At 34.7% G+C, this 24,118-nt stretch overlaps 1 protein-coding gene and 1 non-coding gene across 43 annotated transcripts in view; one reads left to right on the top strand and one right to left on the bottom strand.

Moving 5' to 3' along the window:
• ccdc172 (coiled-coil domain containing 172) overlaps nt 1-24,118 on the bottom strand; it is a 216,616-nt gene that overhangs the window by 179,128 nt on the left and 13,370 nt on the right. For 20 of the 39 annotated variants that reach the window (XR_012389232.1, XR_012389244.1, XR_012389235.1 and 17 more), the window contains exons 1-8: nt 9,281-9,464; nt 9,045-9,130; nt 7,731-7,847; nt 6,007-6,172; nt 4,759-4,860; nt 4,552-4,654; nt 3,262-3,349; nt 110-206 (exon numbers count right to left, since the gene is read on the bottom strand). This is a non-coding gene — a transcript (coiled-coil domain containing 172). Of the gene's footprint in view, nt 1-109; nt 207-3,261; nt 3,350-4,551; nt 4,655-4,758; nt 4,861-6,006; nt 6,173-7,730; nt 7,848-9,044; nt 9,131-9,257; nt 9,465-17,822; nt 17,877-24,118 lie in introns of those variants that run through there. The other 19 variants (XR_012389264.1, XR_012389261.1, XR_012389253.1 and 16 more) reach the window with 3 other exon arrangements.
• The window catches only part of gfra1a (gdnf family receptor alpha 1a), a 293,308-nt gene continuing 284,593 nt past the window's right edge, over nt 15,404-24,118 (top strand). For 3 of the 4 annotated variants that reach the window (XR_012388705.1, XR_012388704.1, XM_073919997.1), the window contains exons 1-3: nt 15,404-15,812; nt 16,264-16,566; nt 17,238-17,321. Coding sequence is in view for 2 of the 4 variants with exons in the window: in XM_073919997.1 (XP_073776098.1) it covers nt 15,773-15,812; nt 16,264-16,566; nt 17,238-17,321 (427 nt within the window). In the remaining 2 variants the exon portion in view is untranslated. 4 annotated transcript variants of the gene reach the window in all.

Raw genomic sequence — 24,118 nt, 5'->3', positions numbered from 1 at the left:
ATTTATACTCTTTAAAATATTGTTTATCTGTATATGAAGTCTATTTCCAACACAATTAAAATAACTCCCATCCAAAACATTAGTGGCAGTTTAAAACAGAATTACTTACAGTTAACATCCCACAAAATGTAGAGCCTATTGAAGAATATGCTGAAGTCTGACTGAAGAAACCAGCCTCAACACACAATGCCTTTCTGGGACAATTTCTGCAAAAGAATGAATAATTGAATGAATGCATGGATAAATGAATGAATGAATGAATGAATGAATGAATGAATGAATGAATGAATGAATGAATGGATGGATGGATGGATGAATGAATGAATGTAAACAGTTACATTAAAAGATATATTTATAGATGCCACATTTCACTGTTCCAGACATGTTGACGCATCCACCCTTTTGGAACTGTCAAGGTGTCGTTATCTTTTACCATACAAATCTAGCTGCAACAAAATTGCAGAGTCTCTGGTTGTAAAGAGAACTAGATTTATACTCCAGGGTAAGACTGTGTTGATTTATGTTTTTATATTTATTACCTACATAATGTAGGGTATCAAATAACGTTTTTTTTTTTTTTTATTATTTTGTAATGCTGAGCGCATACATTTGTCTTCATGTTTTAGTAAACCAAAATGATTCTCTACAGTATACTTTAAATTCAGATATTTATACATTTATAAAGCTACAGTTAAAGACAAAGGTTGAAAAAAACTTCTATACTATATATTCATATATTAATTCATTTTCTTTTTACTTAGTCTCTTCATTAATCAGGGGTTGCCACAGTGAAATAAACCGCCAACTTATCCAGCACATGTTTTACGCAGCCGATGCCCTTTCAGCTGCAACCCATCACTGGGAAACACCCATACATACTCATACACTAAGGACAATTTAGCTTACCCAACTTACCTATAGCTAGGGCCAGACAGATTCTGCGGATGTTTTTTGCTGTTTCTGTGGAGATTTTTGGTAAAAATCTGCGGATTTCTGCGGAATTATTTTGGGAGTATCATAACCATAATCCTTAATATGTGGAAAAAAAAATCTTTTTAACTTTTATTTATTGCTTAAAATGCATATCCAATTAGATTCACTTTATTTGGTAAACAAAGCAAGTCTCTCATATAATATATCTACTAAAAGACAGAAAATATCACTTTACAACCTATATTGTACATAAATCAGATGAACATTTTCATATTAGTCAATAATATTACTGTAGTTCATTTAAAAAAGTGAATGAATATAGATATTGCACACATTTACTCAAGTAAATAAACAGAATTAATGATGGGCTAAAAATCTGCGGAATTCTGCGCGTGCAGATTCAGTGTGGCCCTACCTATAGCACGTCTTTGGACTTGCGGAGGAAACCGGAGCACCCGGAGAAAACCCACACCAACACGGGAAGAACATGCAAACTCCGTACAGAAATGTCAACTGACCCAGCCGAGGCTCGAACCAGCGACCTTCTTGCTGCGAAGCAACAGCACTACCCACTGCCCCACCTCCACACTATTTAGTACGTTAAAAACAGTATGCAAGCCGAGTAGTATGCCTGAATTCATAGAATTCAAAAAACAGTATGCAAGAAGTATACACGGATGACCTACTACTAGGGCCAGACAGAATGTGATGACATTTTTTGCCATTTCTGTGGAGAATTTTGTAAAAAATCTGTGGATTTATGTGGAATGATTTTGGGAGTATCGTAACTAAAAGCTTAATATATAAAATATTAAATAATACCTTTTTTTAACTCTTATTTAATGTTTACAATGCAAATCCAATTAGATCTACTTATTTTATAAACAAAGCAAGTTTCTAATATAATAGAACCACTATTTATATATGTGAATAAATTTATATATGTGAATAAATCATATGGAATTCATATGTCAATATTTTTACTGAAATTAATAAAAAAGCTGAATAAATAAAAATTTACAAATATTTACACAAATAAATAAATAGACTCAATGATGGGTTAAATATCTGCAGAAATCTGTGTGTGCAGATTTTGTGTGGGCCTATCTACTACCTCTGGTGAGATTCTGAAGTGGGCATCCAATGGACGCTACGCTATCCCATGAAGCACCACGAGAGAATTCATTAATAAGACCGAAGCAACACAACTGACACGGGTAGGTCACGTAATCATGACAAAATGGTGGATGTAGTCCTATTCATACAACTCACATTCATACTGTATACCCTTTTTCTTAAAATGCAAAATTACGCACTATGCTTTGCTTGTGTGTGCAAAGAGAATGCTAAGAACTTCCGTTCGGCAGCTGATGCGTATAAACAGTCACATTTGGACAGCTTTAAAATGATATTTTTAATACATTTAATTTGCTTTTAACGTATATGAAATAATACTGCAGTAGATCAGCACCACCTCCCAGACCAGTGGTGTCCAAAATCTGCCCTGGAGGGCCGTGTCCTGCATAGTTTAGCTCTAACTTCCTCCAACTCACCTGCCTGGAAGTTTCAAGTATACCTAGAAAGAGCTTCATTAGCTGGTTCAGGTGAGATTAATTGGGGTTTGAACTAAAATATGTAGGACACCGGCCCTCCAGGACCGAGTTTTAACACCCCTGTCAAAAAATGTGATTTAATAGGATGAAAAACAACTGCTGCAAGGCATTTTCCCTTGTGCAGTTTAAATAAAGCCTCATCATCGCAAAAGTGATCATTTTCCTTTCTTTTCAAACATATAACCAACATAAATAAATGTAATTCACCAGAAACAAGACATACACACATAGCCTGCACTGTCCCACTAACTCATGGATTGAAAGACGGTTACAAAGTGAAAATAAAGTGGCGTTTTGTGACAGAAAAACACATAGTGTGGTAATACTACACAACACAAATTAACTAAATTAAACATAAACAGCTCCCAAAACAGCTTGATTTTTCAAAATCAAAATTCATCAAAATCAAAGTTGTAAATGCTATAAACGGAAGTTCTTAGCATTCTACCAGAAGACACTGGTCGCTATGGTGCCCTCCATGCAGCAAGAGAAGGTCGAGTAGTAAATTCAAATTGAAATGCAGTACCTAGTACCTACTAAGTAGAAGGCAATTTTGGACGGAGCCAAAGTCAAGTTCTGTATTTATTTCATTATTTTTTCATTCTCAGATTAGAGCTCTTAAAATCCTTCCCCCGTAAAATAACTTTAAAGAGATTACAGAACTTCCTCTGAAAAACACCACCTTTTTCTTTCATTATTTAGACAGTGAAGTTACCTGTCGCAGTGAGCGGATTTCAGAGCTGAGGGTCTCTCGCAGAAGCTCAAGCTCATCTTCTTTATAGAACTCCAGCTCTTTCTTGAGTCTAAATTAAACAAACACACATGCAAGAAAAATGATTAGCCAATATTCATCTCTAAACTCAAATTATACAAGTTATAAATTACACGCTTCACTATTAAAATCATATTTTACAGTTTTTTTTTAGCTTTGTTTTATATCACACTTAATGTGGGTTGCTGTGCAATGTTAAGTGTCCATTGATCTAAATTTAAATTAAAAATGATTTGATCTTGTACTACCATTCAAGTTTACATGTTATAAGAACATTAAAGACACAAAAAAATGCTCAATAACAATTTCTTGAGCAGCTGCCAATAATGAAAAATGCATAGCATGAATTATATGATGACAAATAACTGTATTGTGTGTGTGTGTAAAACGTGTTTGCTTATATAAGGCCACATATTAGTTTACTCTATGGTGGAGTAAGGTTTCTCGTAACGTCCACTTAAACTCACAATGTTAATTTCAACTGACATTTCTTCATTGTCAGATGATCAATACAGGGAAAAAACAGCCTATGCATGATGGTGTTTAAGAGTGATTCATGACTACATAAGAAAGGAATAAACACATCCTGAGCTTAGCAGTGCTGTCCCAAAAGCCTCGTCCTCAGCAAATTGTGTGGCCTTATACAATCTGTCCTTTTAATGAGGAAGATTTGTGCTACACTCCACACACGCTGCCCCCACATATGATTTACACACCCCTGTGGAGAAGCTTTCTCCCTGACACAGGATAGCCATCGATCCCCTTTCCATCATCACTTCCTACAGTGAGGTGCTGATCTGGAGGGGCTGGGTTTATCTAATTCTGGACCGGACATAGTAAGCAACATATCAAAGACCTAATTAATAAGATGGACCTAATGCTGCATTATTTACACATGGTGAAGTGACAGGAAGAGGAAGACCGAGAGATGGATGAAGGAAAATTCAGCACTCTTTGCTGGAGCTCATTTTGGATCATGCTTATCTGGGTAAATTAAGACACGCTTAGATACACTGTAAAATAAATGCCAAGTTCAAAATAAGATTTATGTTGGGACAACATAAAGGAATTAAGTTTACTTATAAGTTTTTACAAATTTAAGTGGACTGAACATAAAGCAAATAGGTTATTGCAAAAAAACAAAATCAAGAATTGTATTGTTTCAGCTAATTTTAAATAAGTAGTTTGAACAGACAGCAAATATTTATTGAGTGTAGGTTATTAATTTCTTGCCTTATACAGGTGCTATCTGTCAAGGGTTTCTGACGGACCAGGTGCCTCTCTGCTTTCAAATTCTCTGTCAAAACCACTGCTTCCCTCAGATGTCGCTCTGTATCTGCAAAAGAACAGAAAAAATGTAAAGAGTGAGAGACATTTTTGACAAGCATACTTCTAAACTATGGCAGATATTGTTCTGAAGTGAACAGAGGCTTGTTTTACCAGTAAGCTGTGATTTTATATCCTCAAGCTCAGCTTCTAGTGATCTCTTCTCTGCTTCCATGGAGCTCCACAAAGTGTGCTTTTCCTTCAGTAAGTTTAACTCTGCAAAAAAGAAACAGCACTGCATTTTCAGGCCTGTTTACAAAAGCTTGGTAGTCCTTTGCTGCTTGTTAATAGAACTGTTGGTACAAACAGTTTAATAAGTGGCACATGCTAAATGATTATTAATTTAACATTGCTTTATATATGGTGGTTTGCAATATATATATTTTTATAAATATATATTTTTTAAATAGCAAGACCAGATCAATTAAAAAATGTGAAGGTATTGTAACATGCTTTAAATTATTTTTTTTTCTATTTGCTTTTTGATGTAAACTCAGCTGAAGCATGAAGTGAGAGAGGAACATATGGTAGCCCATTTTTAAAAAATCAGCCAATAGTGTTGGATTTTATCACAGCTTCAATCACATCACTGGAGTGGTTAAGATCATTTAACAAGCAAACGCATATTGAAGGGGTGGGACATGTTATATATTGGAGAATATTTGATTGGTTAGAAGATTAGATTTGAAATCAAAGTACAGTATTAGGTGATGTTTAAAAAAAAAAAAAGTTGATGCATATACTGTATGTAGGCGGAAATGCTAAAATGCAAGCTTTGGATGTTTATATCTTCTGATTCTGAATTTGTCACTGTTTTGGAAAACACCATATATTTGATAACCTAAAGACATACTGATACTAGCATGTAACAAAAACTTTATTTTAATTTCACAGAACCTTTTAGATACAGGGCCAAGACATAAACTACAGTTTTAAAATGTCATCCCAGCCATATTATTCATTCTTATTTTATAGAAATAAATAGCCTGATAAAGAAAGGAAAACACAATAAATCTACAACAGCTTTCACCAAAATACGCTGCTATAAATTCAACTTATACTGTAAATAATACACTTTTATTATTGTTTGAGTATTGCTTGTGTTCTATATTTTTGGAATATATTTGTTATATTTTACATAGTTTTTTACTGTATTTTTAATCTAATTAATGTCACCTTGGTCATCATAAGAAACCTATTTCAAAAATAGTTAAGTATTGACTGCAAGCTTGTATTTACATGTAATCTAGTCCCAGCAACTAAGACAATCAGATTTTGCTTATGCATTTACAGTAGGCTGCTTGCAATGCACTGATGCTAAATATTGTTTTTAATTCAGATATTCCACAATAAAACACTCACCTTTGTGTAGAGCTTCAGCTTCCAGCTCCAAACTCTGAATCTTAGACCGTGTTTGAGAGTGAAGCACAGCATTTCTGTTGCTGACAAGGTTGAATTCGCTGTTGAAAGTTATCATCTCCTTCAAGAATTTCTCTCTTTCATCACTGGTTTCTCTTTTCAGTTTTTCCTGATTTGTAAAACAATGGAAAGACTATTATGTATTTAAATATCAAACCCCAAATTTACACTTCAGTATGTGTGCTGCAGTCATAATGCAAACTCTGAAAACACCAGGCAGCGACATCTTTCTTTATCAGTCAATACTTTACTACTCACAGCGGTGGTGGCTAGTTTCATACAGTAATTGTGCCAATGTTATTTTAAAGTAGGACTGCACAATATGTAATTTCAGCATTGATATAGCAGTTTGCACATCTGAAATCGTCATATTGCAGGATGTGCAAAGTTGTGTTTATATGTTGGTTTATATCATATTTTATAGTCACATTTCAGAACACATTAGATTTGTACAGTAGAGCCACTGCAGACTTAAACCATTATGAAGTTTATCATTTGCATGTGTTTTAAAGGCCTGTGACTAGGGCTGGACAATTTAGCCTTAAATAAAATTCTCAACTAATTGAACATTTTAACTCGATTACGATTAATGAACGATTATTTTATTTATTTATTTGCCCTTATAGATTACTGACATGTTTTGTACAGTAAATATCCAAGAGTTTTTTGAATCAAGGGTGCATTACTTAATTTTAAAATAGTTGAAGGAAACACACAATCTCCACTGTACTACCTGTATCTATGATTATTTATTGAACATCAAAATAGAACAACTAAAATTAAAACCTACATTGCCTAAAACCAACAGTCACTTTTTTTTCCTTATAAAAAAGTGAAAAAAAAAATAACCTCCATGTTTGGAAAAAAATAAATTATTTTCAATGTTTTTCATATTAAAAGTAGAAAACACTATCTCTTCTAAATAAAAGAACAACTATTTGAATTTTAATGTAATGGAAAATGGCGCAGCTTTCAATCATCATCAATGTAGTGCTAAGTACTGTAAGACTTAAGAATGTCATCCGACTTGAGAGATCAGATGTGGCCACAAAGTGTGGCAGAGTGAGGTCAAGTGACTCCGCACGCAGTAGGGAAAGTGAAAAAAAAAAAATCAACCTGGAAAAAAAAGTTGGATTGTATGTTCTGAAATCTGAATGTCGATTTGGATTAATTGCCCAGCCCTACCTGTGACTGTGGGAGCATGTCAAAGAGTTTAAAGTATTCAGGCACAAGAATAAGTACTTTTTGTAACTTCAATTACTTTAATTTGTTTTATTTCATTGTTTATGAAATGCAGTTATTTTACATTTAATTACTTAGTTTATGTAGCTAAATACTGTTACCATTAAGCACTGTATTCTCACTTTTATCTTAGCTCCATTGTTTTTATTTCTGCTTGCAATTTCTTTATTATAGAATATTTTAAGCATGATTCACTCCCCTACAAAATCACTCTAATAATTAATTTATTCTTTCCAAATAGCACTATTCAAGTTGTCTAAACCATTTTTATTCATATCGCAATTTATATAACTGAAAACTAAATATCGCAATGTCAGATTTTCCAATATCATACAGCCTTTTCAAACTTATCTTTGTTGTGTTTTAACAGGGTGTTTGACTGAGACGCAATTAACTCCAACAATATGCAATGCGTTTATGTATACCAGATTGTCTTTGAGTTCCGTCTGCAAGCCCAAGAGCTCCTCTTTCTGTTTTTCCAGTTGATCTCGTTGTTTTGTCATCAAATCAACTTGCAGACTGGCTTCAGAAAGCAGCTGAGCCTGTGGTCACAAATGAATCATGAATTTGAGGAGTGTCTCATTCAGATGTTCTGCAAAAGGGGCTCCTGGATAAACTTTACATTCACAGCAATGTTATTTTCTGACTGGCTGAACAAAGGCTTTGCGGCAACACAGAATGTTGCTTATCTGACGGATCAGTGGCTCCAATGCTGTTTGTGAAGGTAAGCTTATGTCATTTTGTTTGTAGGTCACTCTGTAATTGGCATAACATAACATAAAATGCCTTCTGAATTCAAGTCTTTGCTTCTCCCCTTTTACCAGCTCAGTCAAGTGTGAAAGACATCAAGGATCCTTTAAGTAATTACTCTCTACCTGGCTTCAAAGAATGCAAGCAAATTATGTCTCATAATTATATGGGACACGTTGATCTGACCAAACATATTATGCAGAAAATTAGACACGTCTTTCATGACATTCATTTCCACAGGTGAATCACAAAGGTCATTCAGGAAGTCTGTACTAAATGTTCTAACTTGCCACGAGCAAAATAAATGAATAGAAAAATTGCTTTAGAAAATATTAATTTGATAATATGAATTTTCAATACTTGGTGACTGTTTTAAGTAAATGATGACATCTGGAGTCATCTGCATTCAAAATCCTATAGACCGCCTTTCCATTGACCCCTGCATTCATGAAATGACTCCTTAACTAAATGATGCAATTACTCATTGACTTGGCATGTATGTCACTGGTATCAAGCAAACTGTATGCCATATGTTTGCAAGGTTAATGATATTTTTAAAGGTTTTTCAACAATAATACTAATGTAATCTGAAAGAAACGAGATTGATTTTGCAGTGCCGCTTTGAATTGATCCACTCCATTTTAATGTATCCTGTCCATTAGATGAAGTGTTTTAATCATGAAACAGAATGCCTTTTCACAGCGCCAAAAGGATATTAATACTGCATATCAGCTTTCTGCAAAGATAAACTTTTAAGATGAGTGACAGGGCATATATTCTGCTGTGCTGTAATATTTCTATCTGGGTCTATACATTTACATAACAATTAAAACAAGAAGGAAATTAATATTTTCTATAGGCAGCAGGCAATTGTCCGTAGTGTATGAGGGTGTATGGATGTTTCCCAGGGATGGGTTGCAGCTGAATGGGCATCCGTTGCGTAAAACGTATAAATGAATAATAAAAGTAATGTACAAGCATAAGGTTACCTTTTCATCCAGTTCAAGACGAGCTTTCTCCAGTTGTTCGCTTGAGGAGCTTATTTTGTCCTGTGCGCTCTTAATGGCAGCTTTAACTGAATAAAAATACACATTATATGTTAATTATTTAAAGAAATGTTTGTGTAACAAACTTATTTCGTGTACCTGAGTAAATTCACGTTTAAAATTAAACTTCCGTAAAGTTGGCTAACGTTAACCCACCCGCTAAAGCCAGATTTAGTTACCTTCGTGAAGCTGCTTGGTGTTTTCAGACACCTGCTGCTCTGTCAATAAAATTTGCTCAAAAAGGGAATCCAGACTCATTTTAAATCTGTTCAAATATAGGCCTTGTATAAGCAAAAGGTCAGAAGATTTTCGGTACGGTTTTCGCGAGGTAACCGTTTCAAAACAAGACGCCAGGCGATTGAGAAGCTACGCATGTACCATGTACGAAACTAATGCGATCATTTCCTCTTGCGCATGCGCAAATGGGCATCCTCGTTCACCAAGGAAAATGCACGAGCATCTATCTATCTATCTATCTATCTATCTATCTATCTATCTGGTTTCTGCATGTTTTATGAAGGTCAAGAATTTAAAATAGGAACACAAATAACATGCTCTGTAAAGTACGTTTCTTCCAGTTTTACTTTTTAATTGTGGGAACAACCAAATATATGCTATAAAAAATAAAAATAAAATTACAATGAAAATAGGCTAAAATAATTCTATTTGGGGAAAATATGTTGCTGTTACAGATTTTCTCAGTGGCGTTGGTGCATTTTTCACACTATTTACATTTGCAAAATAGTTCATGCATATCTCAAAACAATTAGTACAAACTGCAAAATGTAGTTGATAACCTGCAAAAGTGTGTCACTTGTTCAAAATGGATAACTCACCTAAAGCACTTAAGCAAGTATTGATGTCAATGAAAGTGTCAATGTCATCAAGATGAAAGGTCCTGACACCATTGTTTATGAACAAGATCATTATGTTTCATTATGTCAGTTTACTCTGTACATTTTTTTTTTCAATGCAAAAAAAAAAAGTCAGATTTTGGTGACACTTCCTAAAAATGCTCAAGACAGCACTATATACTATTTGCACAGCCATTCAAAAACTACAGTAGTCAGACAACAATGCATTTAGTGATGTATCTGAGTACAAGTTTATTCACAGCATTGTGCAAAGGAATAAATTCACCCTTATTTATAACAAACATAAACTTTCTGTGGGTTGAGCTGTGCACAACTGTAAACAATATTGCAGCAATAGTGCAAAAAGATTTTACAGTTTTTCTTGTTTGCTTTGACCTGGTAAAAGAAACTAAGTTCCACTTCATTTTCATTATCACTATCCCAGCAGAGCAGAAGACAGGCCTTGCAATTGTGTAAACCCTTTCTCATTGGAGTTGACACATTTTCCCCACCATTTTTCAAAACAGTTAACACGGATGTCATTCAAGCAGTTCAAACTCCATTGTTTTATATGGTGGTAACCAAACAGAAACCATCTATTCCTAACCATTAGAAACTACCAATATCAGTATGAATATGTGCCTGCATGGATGGAGAAGGTCAATAGTGGCTATGCCCTATACTTCCAATAGATTTGACTATAGTTTTCAGCCACAGTTTGAAAAAAATGTAATGAATTCAATATAAATTTAATCGAAGCATTTTTTATTCTGGGTCCAATTTTTAGCAAAAAGTCAAATTTGACAGCCTAAATAGAAAGACAACAAATGGCATTGCCAATAGGCTACAATGGCAAGCAATGGTGCCCTAATTCACACTGAGTTCTGTATTTTGTATTTTGTTGTCCATTGTGTAATGATTAATTGAAAGAGCTCATATGCTTGTTTGCAAGTTGTGTTGTTTAAAGGTAAAACTAGATTTTGTTGCATATTTTAAATGTTTTGACACGGTATGTGCCTTTTGCAAGCAAAATGTGTCATTCTGAACATGAGTGCCGCTGTTTAGGCCTGTGTGTTAACTGTTTTGAAAATGTGAAATTTCAGTTGATGGCTGCATCAAAAGAAAAACTGCATCTACATTGTTTGTAAAATTTGCTTGACAGATTTTGAAAACTACTTCAACAGTTTTGTATGTGATGACTCAAGTAATGACATAAGGACTATTAGTTTTATAAGTAATGACTATTCCGCATTCACAAGTTTAGTTAATTTTGACTGACAGGACATAAGCTAATAATAATGTTATAAACAGCAGAGAGTTGTGTGAAAGCAATTGATGCATGTCCAAAAGCATTTGCAATTTGTTGCAAGGAATGAGAAACTGCTATGATGTGTGCAAATGACTAATTGTTTTGAGAATTGCATTAACTGTTGTGCAAATGTGTTGTGAGAAATGCACCAAAGCCACTGAGGAAAAACTGTATTTGTTGTTGTTGTTGTTGCATTGCATGCAACATTTAATGTCATTTTTATCATGTAGACTTTTTTTAGATGATGTAGGCCCATAATCTTTTATAAGACCATAAATTGAGGGTATAATTAAGATGCAATGTAGGCTGTGTAAGTAGTACTTTGTTTAGAATTATACATTTCTAAATTACATTATGTAGGCCCTATTTGTAACATTTTTAACAGTTTGTTAACAGTAGCTGTCTGTTAACCAGACTACAGGATGTGTCAGGCTCTTCTTTTTTTAAGGACACTTACTGGAGTCCGGTAACTTTATTTTAATTACTGCTCAGATGCTGCACTGACATTAACCCGCTGAGAGCATGATTACAGCAGGGGTATCAATGATAAATACCCTTGTAGTCTACCTGCATAAGAACTGATGATCCAGATGCACTACATGTGAGAAATGCCCATAGGATGGCTGAGTCCTTTTCACCCCAGTAACATTTTCATTCATCACTGGCCCACTCTGAAGCTAAATTTAATCTGTCAGTTCTGTATTGTTTGGCGTTTATAAGCACAGTCAGCAATCAATATCCTTACTTTGGTGCCATTTGGTCTTTCAATATTTGTCATGTCACTTTTTTTACCTCGTCCACTTTTCCAAACACTGCTGGAAAGAATGGTTTTGATCTGGTGCCATGCAGCACATTACAGTGATCCAGTTTATATGATCCTGATTATATTGATATCATTTAGACATTCATTTGCAAAGTGAATATTGATTGAATGCTTTTTTATGTTTTGTTTTATGATTTTCAAACTTGTCTTCACCAATTAAACTCTTACATCACACGGAGATGGGACTAAAAGTTTGGCCATTTTATTTATCAAATGATACAGTGCAAATCAGGCCTTGGTCTACCCAGGCAACAATGCAGCCATCACCCACTGCCCAGCCCACCTTAAATCTTAAAGCTGGAGCCAAGCCTGGTACAAATCGATTAAGTTATTACAATTCAGATAATTCCCTATTGAGAGAGAAAGAGTGATGAGGTGAGAGGAATATTTCAAATGATCTTGAACCCTGCGTGTCATGATGGCTTGTGCAAACCCAGTTCTCCACTTAGGTTTATTAGAATGAAATGAGCTCAGGTTAATTGAGAAATGCATTTCAAGCAGACAATATGCAGAGCTCTTGATTGAGCGGCTGTCAATCGATTGGATCAAAGTAATTGATCCCTATTAAAATATAGGCATAAAAATAAACCTCATTTAATTGATTTAGAGAAATGGATTTATGTTTAACCAGGTTAACAAGGCAGAATAAGTAGAATATAATCCACCAGCCTGTGACCTTGTGGTCTCAGAGTTAGAGTTATGTATTTATTTTGAACAAAAGATATCTGGATAATTGACAAATAGGCAGTAATTTTATTTTTTTATTTTTTATTTTTTTTTTGTAAAATATCACTTAAGAAAATAGATGTGTTTATTTGTTCAAAATCTGATTTTATAAGAATATATAAGTGGTCACTAACTTCAGCAACTCTGTGACTATTAAAAAAAAATACTGACCTGCAGTACACTCTCAGAAATAAGGGTACAGGAGCTATCACTGGTGCAGTACCTTTTTAAAAGATAGACACCCAAAGAGTCCACAGTGGAACCTCAAGGTGCATATTAGTGCACAAATGTACCTAAAAAGTACCTTTGAGGTACCTTTATGGACCCTTTAGGTACAAATACGTACCTTTTAAATAGGCACTGCACCAGTAACAGCTCCTGTACCTTACTTCTGGTTTACTGTAAATATGTCCTTTGGTGTAAAATAGCCTTTTAATAATAAATATCACAAGAGAGATTGATCTTCATTTCTTCATCGTTAGACATAGTGATATATTTTTTTAATTTAAATTATGAACAACATTATTTTTTTTCCATGACTTGTCAGACTTGTTGGACATTTTAAAAAATACGAAACAAACTTTGCTGTCATCATTTCAAAACTACTTGAAAGTATGAATCATTTTAAAAGGAGTAGTTATTATATATCACACTGCAATCCTCAACTTTTTTTTAAAGGAATAAGATTTAAACAAATGTGCTGTTCTTTGTCATTTTATAGGACATTGTGTCACATTTAAAGACAGAAACTGTAGTTTAACTCATTAAACATGTGGACAACAATAACAAAGTGTAACAAATAGGCTTTATCTGTCACATTAAAGTATGTTTCAATGTTTTGACTCATTTGGGCTTGCTTTTAACCTGGCTTTATCAGTTAGCAAGACACATTTGGTAATGTCTGGTTTAATAGGTTTTAAAAATGTCTATATAATTTAAAAAAATTATAAAACAAAAACACACCATGTTAACTGTCTTCACGAGAAGCAAGATCTTGAATGGGGTCTTTCGACTTATGAAAGTTTCTGTGTAAATGCCAATTTAAAATTAACACACTAGTCTCACACTAGACAGTGACAAAACATATAAAGTTCCTTTTTATGAAAACAAAATTATTGTAATTTACTAACATAGACTATAATAGTAAAATTAGGCCAGAGGAATTTATTAAGGATTTTACTACTTTCCTTTTCAGTTGTAATAGTTGTAACTTATCCAGTCTTTGCTGTGGGTAAGAACCAGAGTAAACCCACGCAAACACGAGAACATGCAAACTTTACACAAAAATGCCAACTGACCCAGCCGAAGCTCGAACCAGCGATCTTTTTGCTGTAAGGCGATCTTGCTATACGCACTGTGCCACAGTGACGTCCATATTGGCAAAACACTTTACATTTTCATGTCAATAATTGTCAGTGAATATGAAACATTTGTTACATTTAAGAAAAAAACATTTCTTCTACATTTTGATGTTAGGGCTTACAAATGTTCAATGTTTCCTTAATTGTGATAAATATGTAATGTTTACAGTTATTTTAATATTAGTTTTTTTGTGTTTGTAGTTTAATATAGTTTTTGTTAATCTGATTTTTTTTTATTAATTTATTTAAATGACACTTTAATTCGTTTTATTAAAAAAAAATTTACATAAAAAAATTAAATGTTGAAGGTTTTATTTTATTTCCAACTTTATTCATGTTTTTATTCAGCTAATACATATTGTATTTTTATTATTTCAGTACAAAACTGTATAAAAACGCAGCCTTTGTGGAGAACCATCTAATGCTGAATTGAACAATAAATGAACCAAAGCAAGAAAGGCTGAGGACCGCTTGTCTCGTCATTCCTTAAAATACACTAATATACCAACAGAGGGCGACCTCCACCAGCCTATAGTCAGTAGGCAATGAACAAAATCGCACCAAAACTTTATTGGGATAAACTTTAAAAAAATGTTGTAGCCTTTGGCAAATCAAGTACAGGGCTTCCACTTTCCTAAATAGCTGCAAAATATATCTCTATATTTAGCAGGACAACATTTCTTTGTTGCAGAATTGTAAAACTACTTCCTATGGACTTTTTAAACATGTCACCTACAGTAAAAAAAAAATAAAAAAAAAATGAACACACACACACACACACACACATACATATATATATATATATATATATATATATATATATATATATATATATATATATATATATATATATATATATATATATATATATATATTAAAACTACAATATATTAAACTAAGTCACGGGACAGTTTTAAAAATTTTAAAAACATGAATCATTTAGATTAGTTGATTTTTGTGCTTATGGAGGTACGATATCAGTCCAACAATGCCTTATCTACTAATACATTTCCATTAGACAAGACTGCCCACCTAACACATACAAAAGAGCCCAGCAAACAAAGACGAAATCACCACCAGCAATGCAATTTATAAAGCAAACAAACATATCAACTGATAAGAAAAGCTTTTCTGACACCCTATACAAGTTAAACAGTAACAGATAGCAGTAAACATTCCAAGTTTTGGAGTGGCTACACAAGATGTCTTTGTCCTGTGCTGTGTTACACGCAGAAGCGCTGAGCGCGCACTGAGTCGCGTGTGGTTTTTGGTTTGGGTTACAGCGCAACTCAATGCCACAGTGCTGTCGCGCGCGCACAGTCGCACGGGCACATCTTCAGAGCTGGAGTTTTATCCTGCTGCCTTGCGAGTCAAATTCTGCTTGTTTGTTAATTGTCTTAATCCAAGAAGCCATTCAATATTGGTTAGTGACAGTTTTGGACCAGATTACGGATTTCCCCTCTCTCTTTTATGTCGTGGATATAGCCTACATTGTGACCAGCGATGTTTCAATGGACCTAAATGAGGAAGGATTATCCTTTTCATCGTCATAACAATAAACCGCGTGTTTGAGCGAACTTACCACGGATAAAAGCGCAATGTTTATCGCCGCGATTTACATCATTTTACCTCTGCTGGGTGAGTTGTTATTTACACATTGTGTTCACTGAAGACTGAAACTCAAAGAATATTTAAAAAGTGTTTATCCCACCGGGTCCCGTCACATTTATTCTAGTCTAAAACAGTATATTCTGAAATGTTATAGATCTAGGACGTATGTCTCATAATAGGACACAGTTTTGTTATTGAGGATCAGCTTTGTTTTTACTTTCATCTTAAGTCAGCTTAATCTTCTTGTGTTAATATTTTAGTCTCTAAAACACCTTACGTTTCTATTTTGGGAAATTTTTACCTCACAAAATGTTTCCATGCATTAAACAATATTTGTAATTTAAGTAGCCTGGTTCATGCTAGATAAAATCCACAACTTTTATTATTTTATTATTATTATTATTATTATTATTATTATTATTATTATGTAAGTTTGAGTAGCCTAGTTGATGATTATTTCCATTGTTGTCCTATATAGATGTGCTGTTATCTGCCGAGGAGTCTTACTTTTCTAGCTCAAACCGGCTGGACTGTGTGAAGGCGAACGAGCTGTGTTTGAAGGAGCCGGGATGCAGCTCAAAGTATCGAACTATGAGGCAGTGCGTGGCGGGGAGAGAGTCCAACTTCAGTATGGTGACTGGAATGGAGGCAAAGGATGAATGTCGACTTGTCTTGGACGCTTTAAAGCAGAGTCCTTTGTATAACTGCCGCTGCAAAAGAGGGATGAAGAAGGAAAAGAACTGCCTGCGCATCTACTGGGGGATCTATCAGCATTTACAGGGTGCGCAGCCTTGCCTTCTCATATGAAATAAACATATGAAGTATTCAGCTTCTTCACAACATAGTTTTCGACAGTTTATTTTTAATACTTGGCGACCAAAATCAGTAGTCAAGGAGTTGCTTTTTTTGGTTTGTGCTATCAGATAGGGTGACTGTAAAGTCTTCAAATGCCTGTCTGAAGAGTGTCCATTAAAGTTTATGGAGTGTGAGGTCATCTGATGCTTTATGTTAGTGTATATGTGCCTGCTAGAGGGAGAGCAGGAACTTTGCCAGCTCAACTGACCAGGATAACTAATCAACCAGAAACTGGCTCCGGAAATGTAAACCAGTCTTTATGAATCAGTGACCCAAATACGATCAAACATCACTGTGAAAAATAAAGGTTCTTTAATGGCATGGTTGGCTCAATGAAGAACTTTAACATTTATGGAACCTTTCCATTGTACAGTGTTAAGAGTCTTTTGAATTAATAGATTTTTTTAGAAACCCCCAAATAGTCTTTTTAGGCATCATTCTGAATACCAATTTTAACGTATTTATTTGTGTAAAGCTGCAGTTTCCAGCCTTTATTACTTTGTTTTGTTTAATGCATCTAAAAATGACATTAATGATAGACTTATGTAACCATTTATTTATTGTTATTTAGTCACATTTTGTTTGCTAATATTTCAGGGAATGATTTACTTGAGGATTCTCCGTATGAGCCTGTGAACAGTCGGCTTTCAGATATATTTCGACTGGCTCCCATCTATTCAGGTAGGATGTGTGTTTTTTAATCTGCTTCATTTGTTTTAACAATGACTGGTTAAAGCGACTGTTGGTTTTATTGCTATATGTGAAACAAACAAACAAACAAACAAAAAGGACAGAGATTTGACATGGTGTAGTTGAACCACTCATGTCCTTGTTTTCCTCCCTCTTTTTCCTCTTTATGCCCTTGTGGATGCATGCTATATTCCGGTCTCTGATCCTTTGGATCTTGCATGGGGAGATATAGTTCTGAATGTTAGTGCTCAGTGAACCATCATAATTGCTGTACACTTCAGCCAACTCTAGGGGCAATCGCTCGGTCCAGGGATGCTGCTGATTTGAGGTGCTGCTGATGTGACTCCAGCATTTGAATGTGTTTTATCTGGGGGTGGGGCTGTGATGAAATTACTTTAAAAATGTGCCTCGGGTTACTGAGGCAAAGTGTTGGTGAGGATACATGAAGTGGCAGGGGCTGTGGGAATCTGGCCTGAGATGCTGGATGCTTACTTGGTTCACCCTCTAGGTGGCAATGTTGTTCCCTTCTTCAGCCTGGAGAGGGTCCTGATAAAAAGAGCAGAGATGCGCTGTCAAAGGTGTGAACAACAGATGGTGACAGCAAAGGTTTACCAGCAGCAGAATAAAGTCACAGTGAAAGTTTTTTGTTTTATGAAGCAGCTGATTTCCTCAACATTACACTGAATAACTGTGCAAAGACACTTGATAAGTCATTTAACAACTAACTCTAAAGCATCCTTGATATGTTGCAGATCATATTAATGATGCATTTCTCTTTTCTTTTATTAAAAATGAGTTGGGTATATGTTTAGTTGTTCTTATCATTTAATTTAATTTTTTGTCACATCAAAATACTCTATTTATTGCTTTTAAATATGAATCTATTCAAAATACAAATTAGTAACGATTTTACATGTCGCTTCTATCCTTTAAACCACCAGGTCTTACCCATTTGTCAGCAGGATATCTTTAAACATGTTAAATATGATACAATGTACAGTAGTATAAACACCTATTATTTTATATATTTTAATAAGTACAGACCAGAATAAGTATGTTCTTTATTTTTTCCTAAAATGCATATTTTATGTTGATGGTGAATGGAAAATAATTCCCTTAATTTACCATTTTAGTTTCTTGCGTAATTTGAATCATTAAAATATTTTCTTGCATTTATGTATATAAAACTACTTATGTAAATGTCATCAGTTGTAAAATATTTTTGTTTGACTCATGTTTGACTCCTAAATATTTATTTATAATAAACTATGATGGAATCATGAGCATTGCATTAATAAAATATATTGATAACATGTTTAGACGGTGGTCCTTGTGTCAAAGCACATTCAATGGACTCTCAGCTTTTACACATTTGAAGCAAAAAAAACAAACAAAAACTTGATGAAACTTAAACCTTTTAAATTCAATGTCACTGGTAAGTCATGTCAATCAAAATAACGAAAGCGAGGAACTGCAAAGCCTGCATAGAGCTTTCCTTGGGGAACTGGAATAAGGTGGTAAACACCACAGTAATTAAAATAACATGTTCCTCACTACTTTTTCCTCACTCAAGCACTCGTGTTATTGTGGCTGTGAAAACAGAGAGAGTTATGGCATAGTGCTCTGAAACTGAGGGTGCTCCTTATTCCCCATTGGGAAGCTTTTTACACTGATTGACGGCTGAGTCTCATGGCTAAAAAACAGGCCAAGCGGAGAATCAGTTCTCCACCTACATGGGGATTTATGACACAGACACTGAGACAAGTCTCACTACAGTCTGAGTGTCTGCAGGAGGTCAAAATGTTATTAACACATTTATTATTACTTAACATCTATGACATTTTGTTTTTATTTAATTTGCATGTTTAATTTGTTGGGGCTTTATTTATTTATTTATTTATTTATTTATTTATTTATTTATTTATTTATTTATTTATTTATGTTTGTTTTTTAATATAATGAAATATAATAATGAAGCAGCCTAATTGTCCTAGAGCTATGCTTATGATCCTTTTTAACAATTTCAGTTTGTTACAAAGCCACAAACTACTTATTGAGTTTGTCTGGAAAGTAATAGGACATTTGAATATAAATTAAAATGCGTAAAAATGTTAATTAGTAACACTTAACATTTATAGTTTCTAAAGCAAGAGACTGGATTTGTTCTGGTAAGTGTTGCGTAATTAATTTATGTCACCTAAGATGATCCGATTTTCTTCAAACACATCTACAAACTGAAACACGTCTGCACTTTATTATTTTTTTCTTGCTTTTTTTCTAAATACCTCACTTTAAACAAGTCAAAATATGACATCACTTTATGACATTTAAAAAAAAAAAAGCTCAACAAGCCAAAGGTCACAAAAACGTTTATTTTTCCACATGTTATGGTCTTTCTTTATAAAATGCAGCTGTGTTCCATTTGTGGTGTTGAGTGTGTTCCCTGTGTGGCACATACTGAGTCCTCATGTAAACTACAACTCCTCCAGTCCGCTTTCCTGCTGAGTGTCCTGCTGGGTTTTACCTGTATTGATGTCTGCTTTCGACTCGATTAAATGGCTTATTGAATGCTGCAGGACTTCCTCTCTCTTAAAACGGTTGCCCCTTATTTGCCTTAAGTTGTCTCGTATGCCAATAAAACATATCCAAAGGGCGGGTGATGCAGAGGTCAGAGTTTCTATAGTTTCAGAGCTGCCGCAGATGGATTGAGTTTACAGGTGTTTCTCCCTATACTCATAAATGCAGATGTCTTGCTTCAGAATGGCCTGAAATGTCAACAAATAGGTGAGGACAGGGAAGCATAAACTGTTTGAGATGGAGAGTTGACAGAGAGATCCAGTTCAGTGGGTCTGAATGAAGATTTCTGTGGGGTTTCAGGGTTCTCATTTTCCACAGTCTTGGCTGTTTAGGTTATTTAAAGGAAAAGTCACCAAAAAAAGACTTTTACTTACACTCAGGTCAAACAGTTTTGGTTACCATTTATTTCCATTACCATATAGGCAACAGATTAGGCAACACAAAGATTTTTTCCAAAGTGTATTGAATCTTTGTAGTTGATTTTATGATTTTGACAGGTTGTCTTAAAATAATGCCAATTGTCATCAGAAAAGTGCTTCTTGATTTTGGAAAAAAGCATGAGAAATTACTTTGATTAAAGACTATTAGCAGGGATTAAAAAAGATATCACTTATAATAATAAGGGCAATATTCCATAACTAAAAACTGCCATTTTGAATTAAGATAGGTTGGGACAACATAAACTCAATGCTGCAAATTGAAGAAACCACCGCTTTTCACAGCTAGTTTATTCACACTTATTTGGCACGCTCTCGTCCTCTGATCTGAGTTGACTTTGCATTACCTCCAGATCATTAAGCTTTATGCAGGAGAGAAGCTAAGAGCCTGAACACTCGGAGCCCCCTTTACTCTCCTTAGCTGAGACACTTTTGTTTTCTATCTCAGCAACATTATCGGTTTCTACCATGTTTACTTGCTGAATATCTGAACCTGGTGGCAGTAAATCCGTTTGGTTGAGAGTAAATAAATATACATAAGTTCAGAAAACAAAAGCTACATGTTATTGCCATGGTGATGCATGGTGTAAAATTGGAAGTTTGTTGATGACGCTCTTGGCAAAATCTGACAAATGTCATTTATCGCTCAGTGGCCCTGTAAAACAAATAGGGCTGGGGGGCCGCAGAATGTGAGAATGTGACACAAAATGTAATAGCCGTCTGCTATGCTGCTTGAGTGGGCTGGGATGAAATTGCCTAAATGATGGGGTAGCATTGAGAAAAGAGCAGGACATCAAACAATTTCAGAAAGCAAGGCTATGAATAAGGATGGGTTGCTGTATAATTTTGTTAGCTGTTTTTTTTTTTTTGCCTCTCTGGAATGCTTTTTATTGTACCGTTTGTGGTTGCTTAGAATCAAATATATCCATTCGTCCATCCATCCAACTATTTTTAGAAACTTCTTTCAGGTTAATGTAAAGTTAACAGAAAAAGTGAAAACCTGGTTATCCCGCGTATTAGGGCTATTTTCCCCACAAGTAAATAATTACATACATGTATTGATTTGAAACTAATTATTTTATTAGCTCATTAACAGAAAAGCTTCCAACAAAGAAAAAAAAAGCCATGCAAATCCTTTTTAACCATGTTTGCTAACAAGTTCAAACAAGACTACTTGCAAAAGATCTTCTTCAGGAACAGCACAATTACAACCTTGTTACAGAGAAGTGTCATGTAGCTTTTCAATTGAAACACTAGTGCTGGCACATGGTTTCTGTCTGTATTCGAGCAAGTTTGTCTGTATCATAAATGTGTGAATGTACAGAAGAGAAAGAAATGAGTAATGGAAATAGTTTGTAACTTATTTTTTTCTGTTTTATTTATTTATTTATTTATTCGTTCGTTCACTTATTTATTTATTTGTGGGTTTTGATTGATTTTGCATGCATCGATATGTGTGATCTGCAATAGTCGCATTGCCAACATAGGCTCATTCTGAAAATGTAGCCCTATATACATTTCTGGAGATTGTGAATTATGTAGCCAGAAGTACCTATGGCTGCATTTAATTTTTTAAATGAACACTACCGGTCGGTATGACCGTTTCTTTTCACGATTATCAGCTGACCGCTTACCTCCGTATGGACCACTTTCCTGCTGTTACCAATTTGTTCAGTTAGCTCGCCATGTACGTTGGTGGACTTGAAACGCAGAGAGGAGATGATCACAATAACATGGTTCGAGTCAGGTGAAAAATGATTCCAGAAAGCAGGCAAGACAAAAACAGAATCCAAAAAAAAAAAAAAAAAACACAAGTAAATAACAGGTGAGAATATGATAAAAATCAGATGTTTTTCTGAATTGCTTTTTAAATTTGTCAGTTGGGTTTCGGAAAGTGGGTGGGCGAGTCAATATGTGCTTTTTATAACACTATTGGTTTGGTTAAAGGAAGGGGGAGGGTGGGTCAGTCGATTAGTCATTCAGTCAGTCAAAAGCGGTCTTTGGTGGATTTACAAAAGAACAGCCGGCGCCAACGGCACTTATGAGAGAAATTTGAGATCTCAAAAAGCATACACAGTGGCCTCTCGTGGATTTGAATAAACAAAAACTACAAAAAATAGCTCCTGGGAAATATTTGGCACTCTCTAGAAATGTATATAGAGGTACATTTTCAGAATGAGCCTGGGCTGCACATTGCAGAATGTTTAATGTAAAATCTGAGTTATACCTGAGCAGGCATCAAAGTTTGGAAGATTGGATTTTTGGAGTAATTGCAAAGTTTAATCATAACAGAATGAAAATATGTCATGACAAAATGATATTTGTAAGCTTTTTTTTTTTTTTTAAGTGAATTTAAAGCATCTGGGTGTAAGAAATTATAACATCCATAGCTATAACAAAGATTAATTGTTTTTAATCATGTATTTATTTGTATATAGTGTTATTTTACAATTGATTATTAAATTTCAGAAGCTAAATACTGTTATTCTGAAAAACTGCTTTATTGTTTTTTTTTATCTTAGCTGTAATTGCTTATATTTTATGTAAATGCACTACTCTACAAATTAATTAAATCTCAATTGAATTCTTTCCAAATAATACTATTCTTGTCATCTGGTGACATTGTATTCACATCGCATTATAAATTGCAGAAAAGCTAAATATAACACAAATGTCTGATTTTTGCGATATTGTCAGATATAGTTTTGATTCTTTTACTGTTTAATGACTTTTAAAATAACTGAAATAAATTGGAACTACTTTAGATTTACTTTCCTTGTAACTAAGTAACTGCACACCATAAAGTGTTCATCAACCAATTAGAAACATCCATTTAACAGACCTGTAGCATAACTAAGTTGACTGTCATTTGGTTTTGTTTACATAGAACATTTCATTTGTTCTGGTCTTTCAGCTTTAGGCAGTATGAGTAGTACGACCCTCCAGAATAGCCATGCAACTCTTTATAAAATCCATATAGCCTACTGACATAAAACTGTGAAGCTGTCAACACCTAGAGTGCCACTCAGCACTCGCTTAATCACTTCCAGCCCCGGTTGAAGTATTATGTACTACAATGTTCTTCTGTTTTTGATTAGCACATGTTGCCATTCACATGCCACTTACATTTGTGCTGCTTCCATACACTGCCAGCCTTGCTGTCCACCTCACAGGTATTTGATGCCTCTCTTGACACAAAGCGACGGAACTCCTTTCATTTCAGTGGGAGCACAGCACTTGGCAAGCTCTCTTTAAATGATTCACCCCTCGAAGTCAACCTCTATTGCACTATAAAAGCTCTGTAGTACAGCGCAGTGCTGTTCTGGGAAAGTCCATCACGCAGCACAAAAGCCTTTCATGTTGGCAACTGTACGCTGACCATGCTTAAGCAGGAACCGTTAGTGCGGATCAAGCAGGCCAAGGAAGCATCAGGCTATCATTTCCCAGCTCCCCTCTCTCTATTTTGCGGGTTTTGTTCTGCTAAACTCTCTTCTATCCTCCTGGAGCGAGCTGCTGCTCAGGGAGACTTCAGCTATGAAAGCTAATCAATAGCAGGCCATGTTAAAATAGAAACTTGAAGCTGTGAGTACAAGAAACCATCGATTTCTTTCTTTCTCTCTTTTTTCCTGTCGCCTTAGTTCTTCTGTTTAGATGGATCTGCGGAATAGCTGTCTGTTGCTAATGTGCAGCTATAGTAAAGCGTATAGGACATTTAAAAACCTGAAATGCAGAGTAGTTGTATAGTTTGTCAAGCTCAAGATTTTGTTTTCAGTC

Source organism: Danio rerio, chromosome 13 (genome assembly GCF_049306965.1).
Source record: "Danio rerio strain Tuebingen ecotype United States chromosome 13, GRCz12tu, whole genome shotgun sequence".
Taxonomy (NCBI): domain Eukaryota; kingdom Metazoa; phylum Chordata; class Actinopteri; order Cypriniformes; family Danionidae; genus Danio; species Danio rerio.
This window is presented reverse-complemented; position numbering and strand designations above follow the sequence as displayed.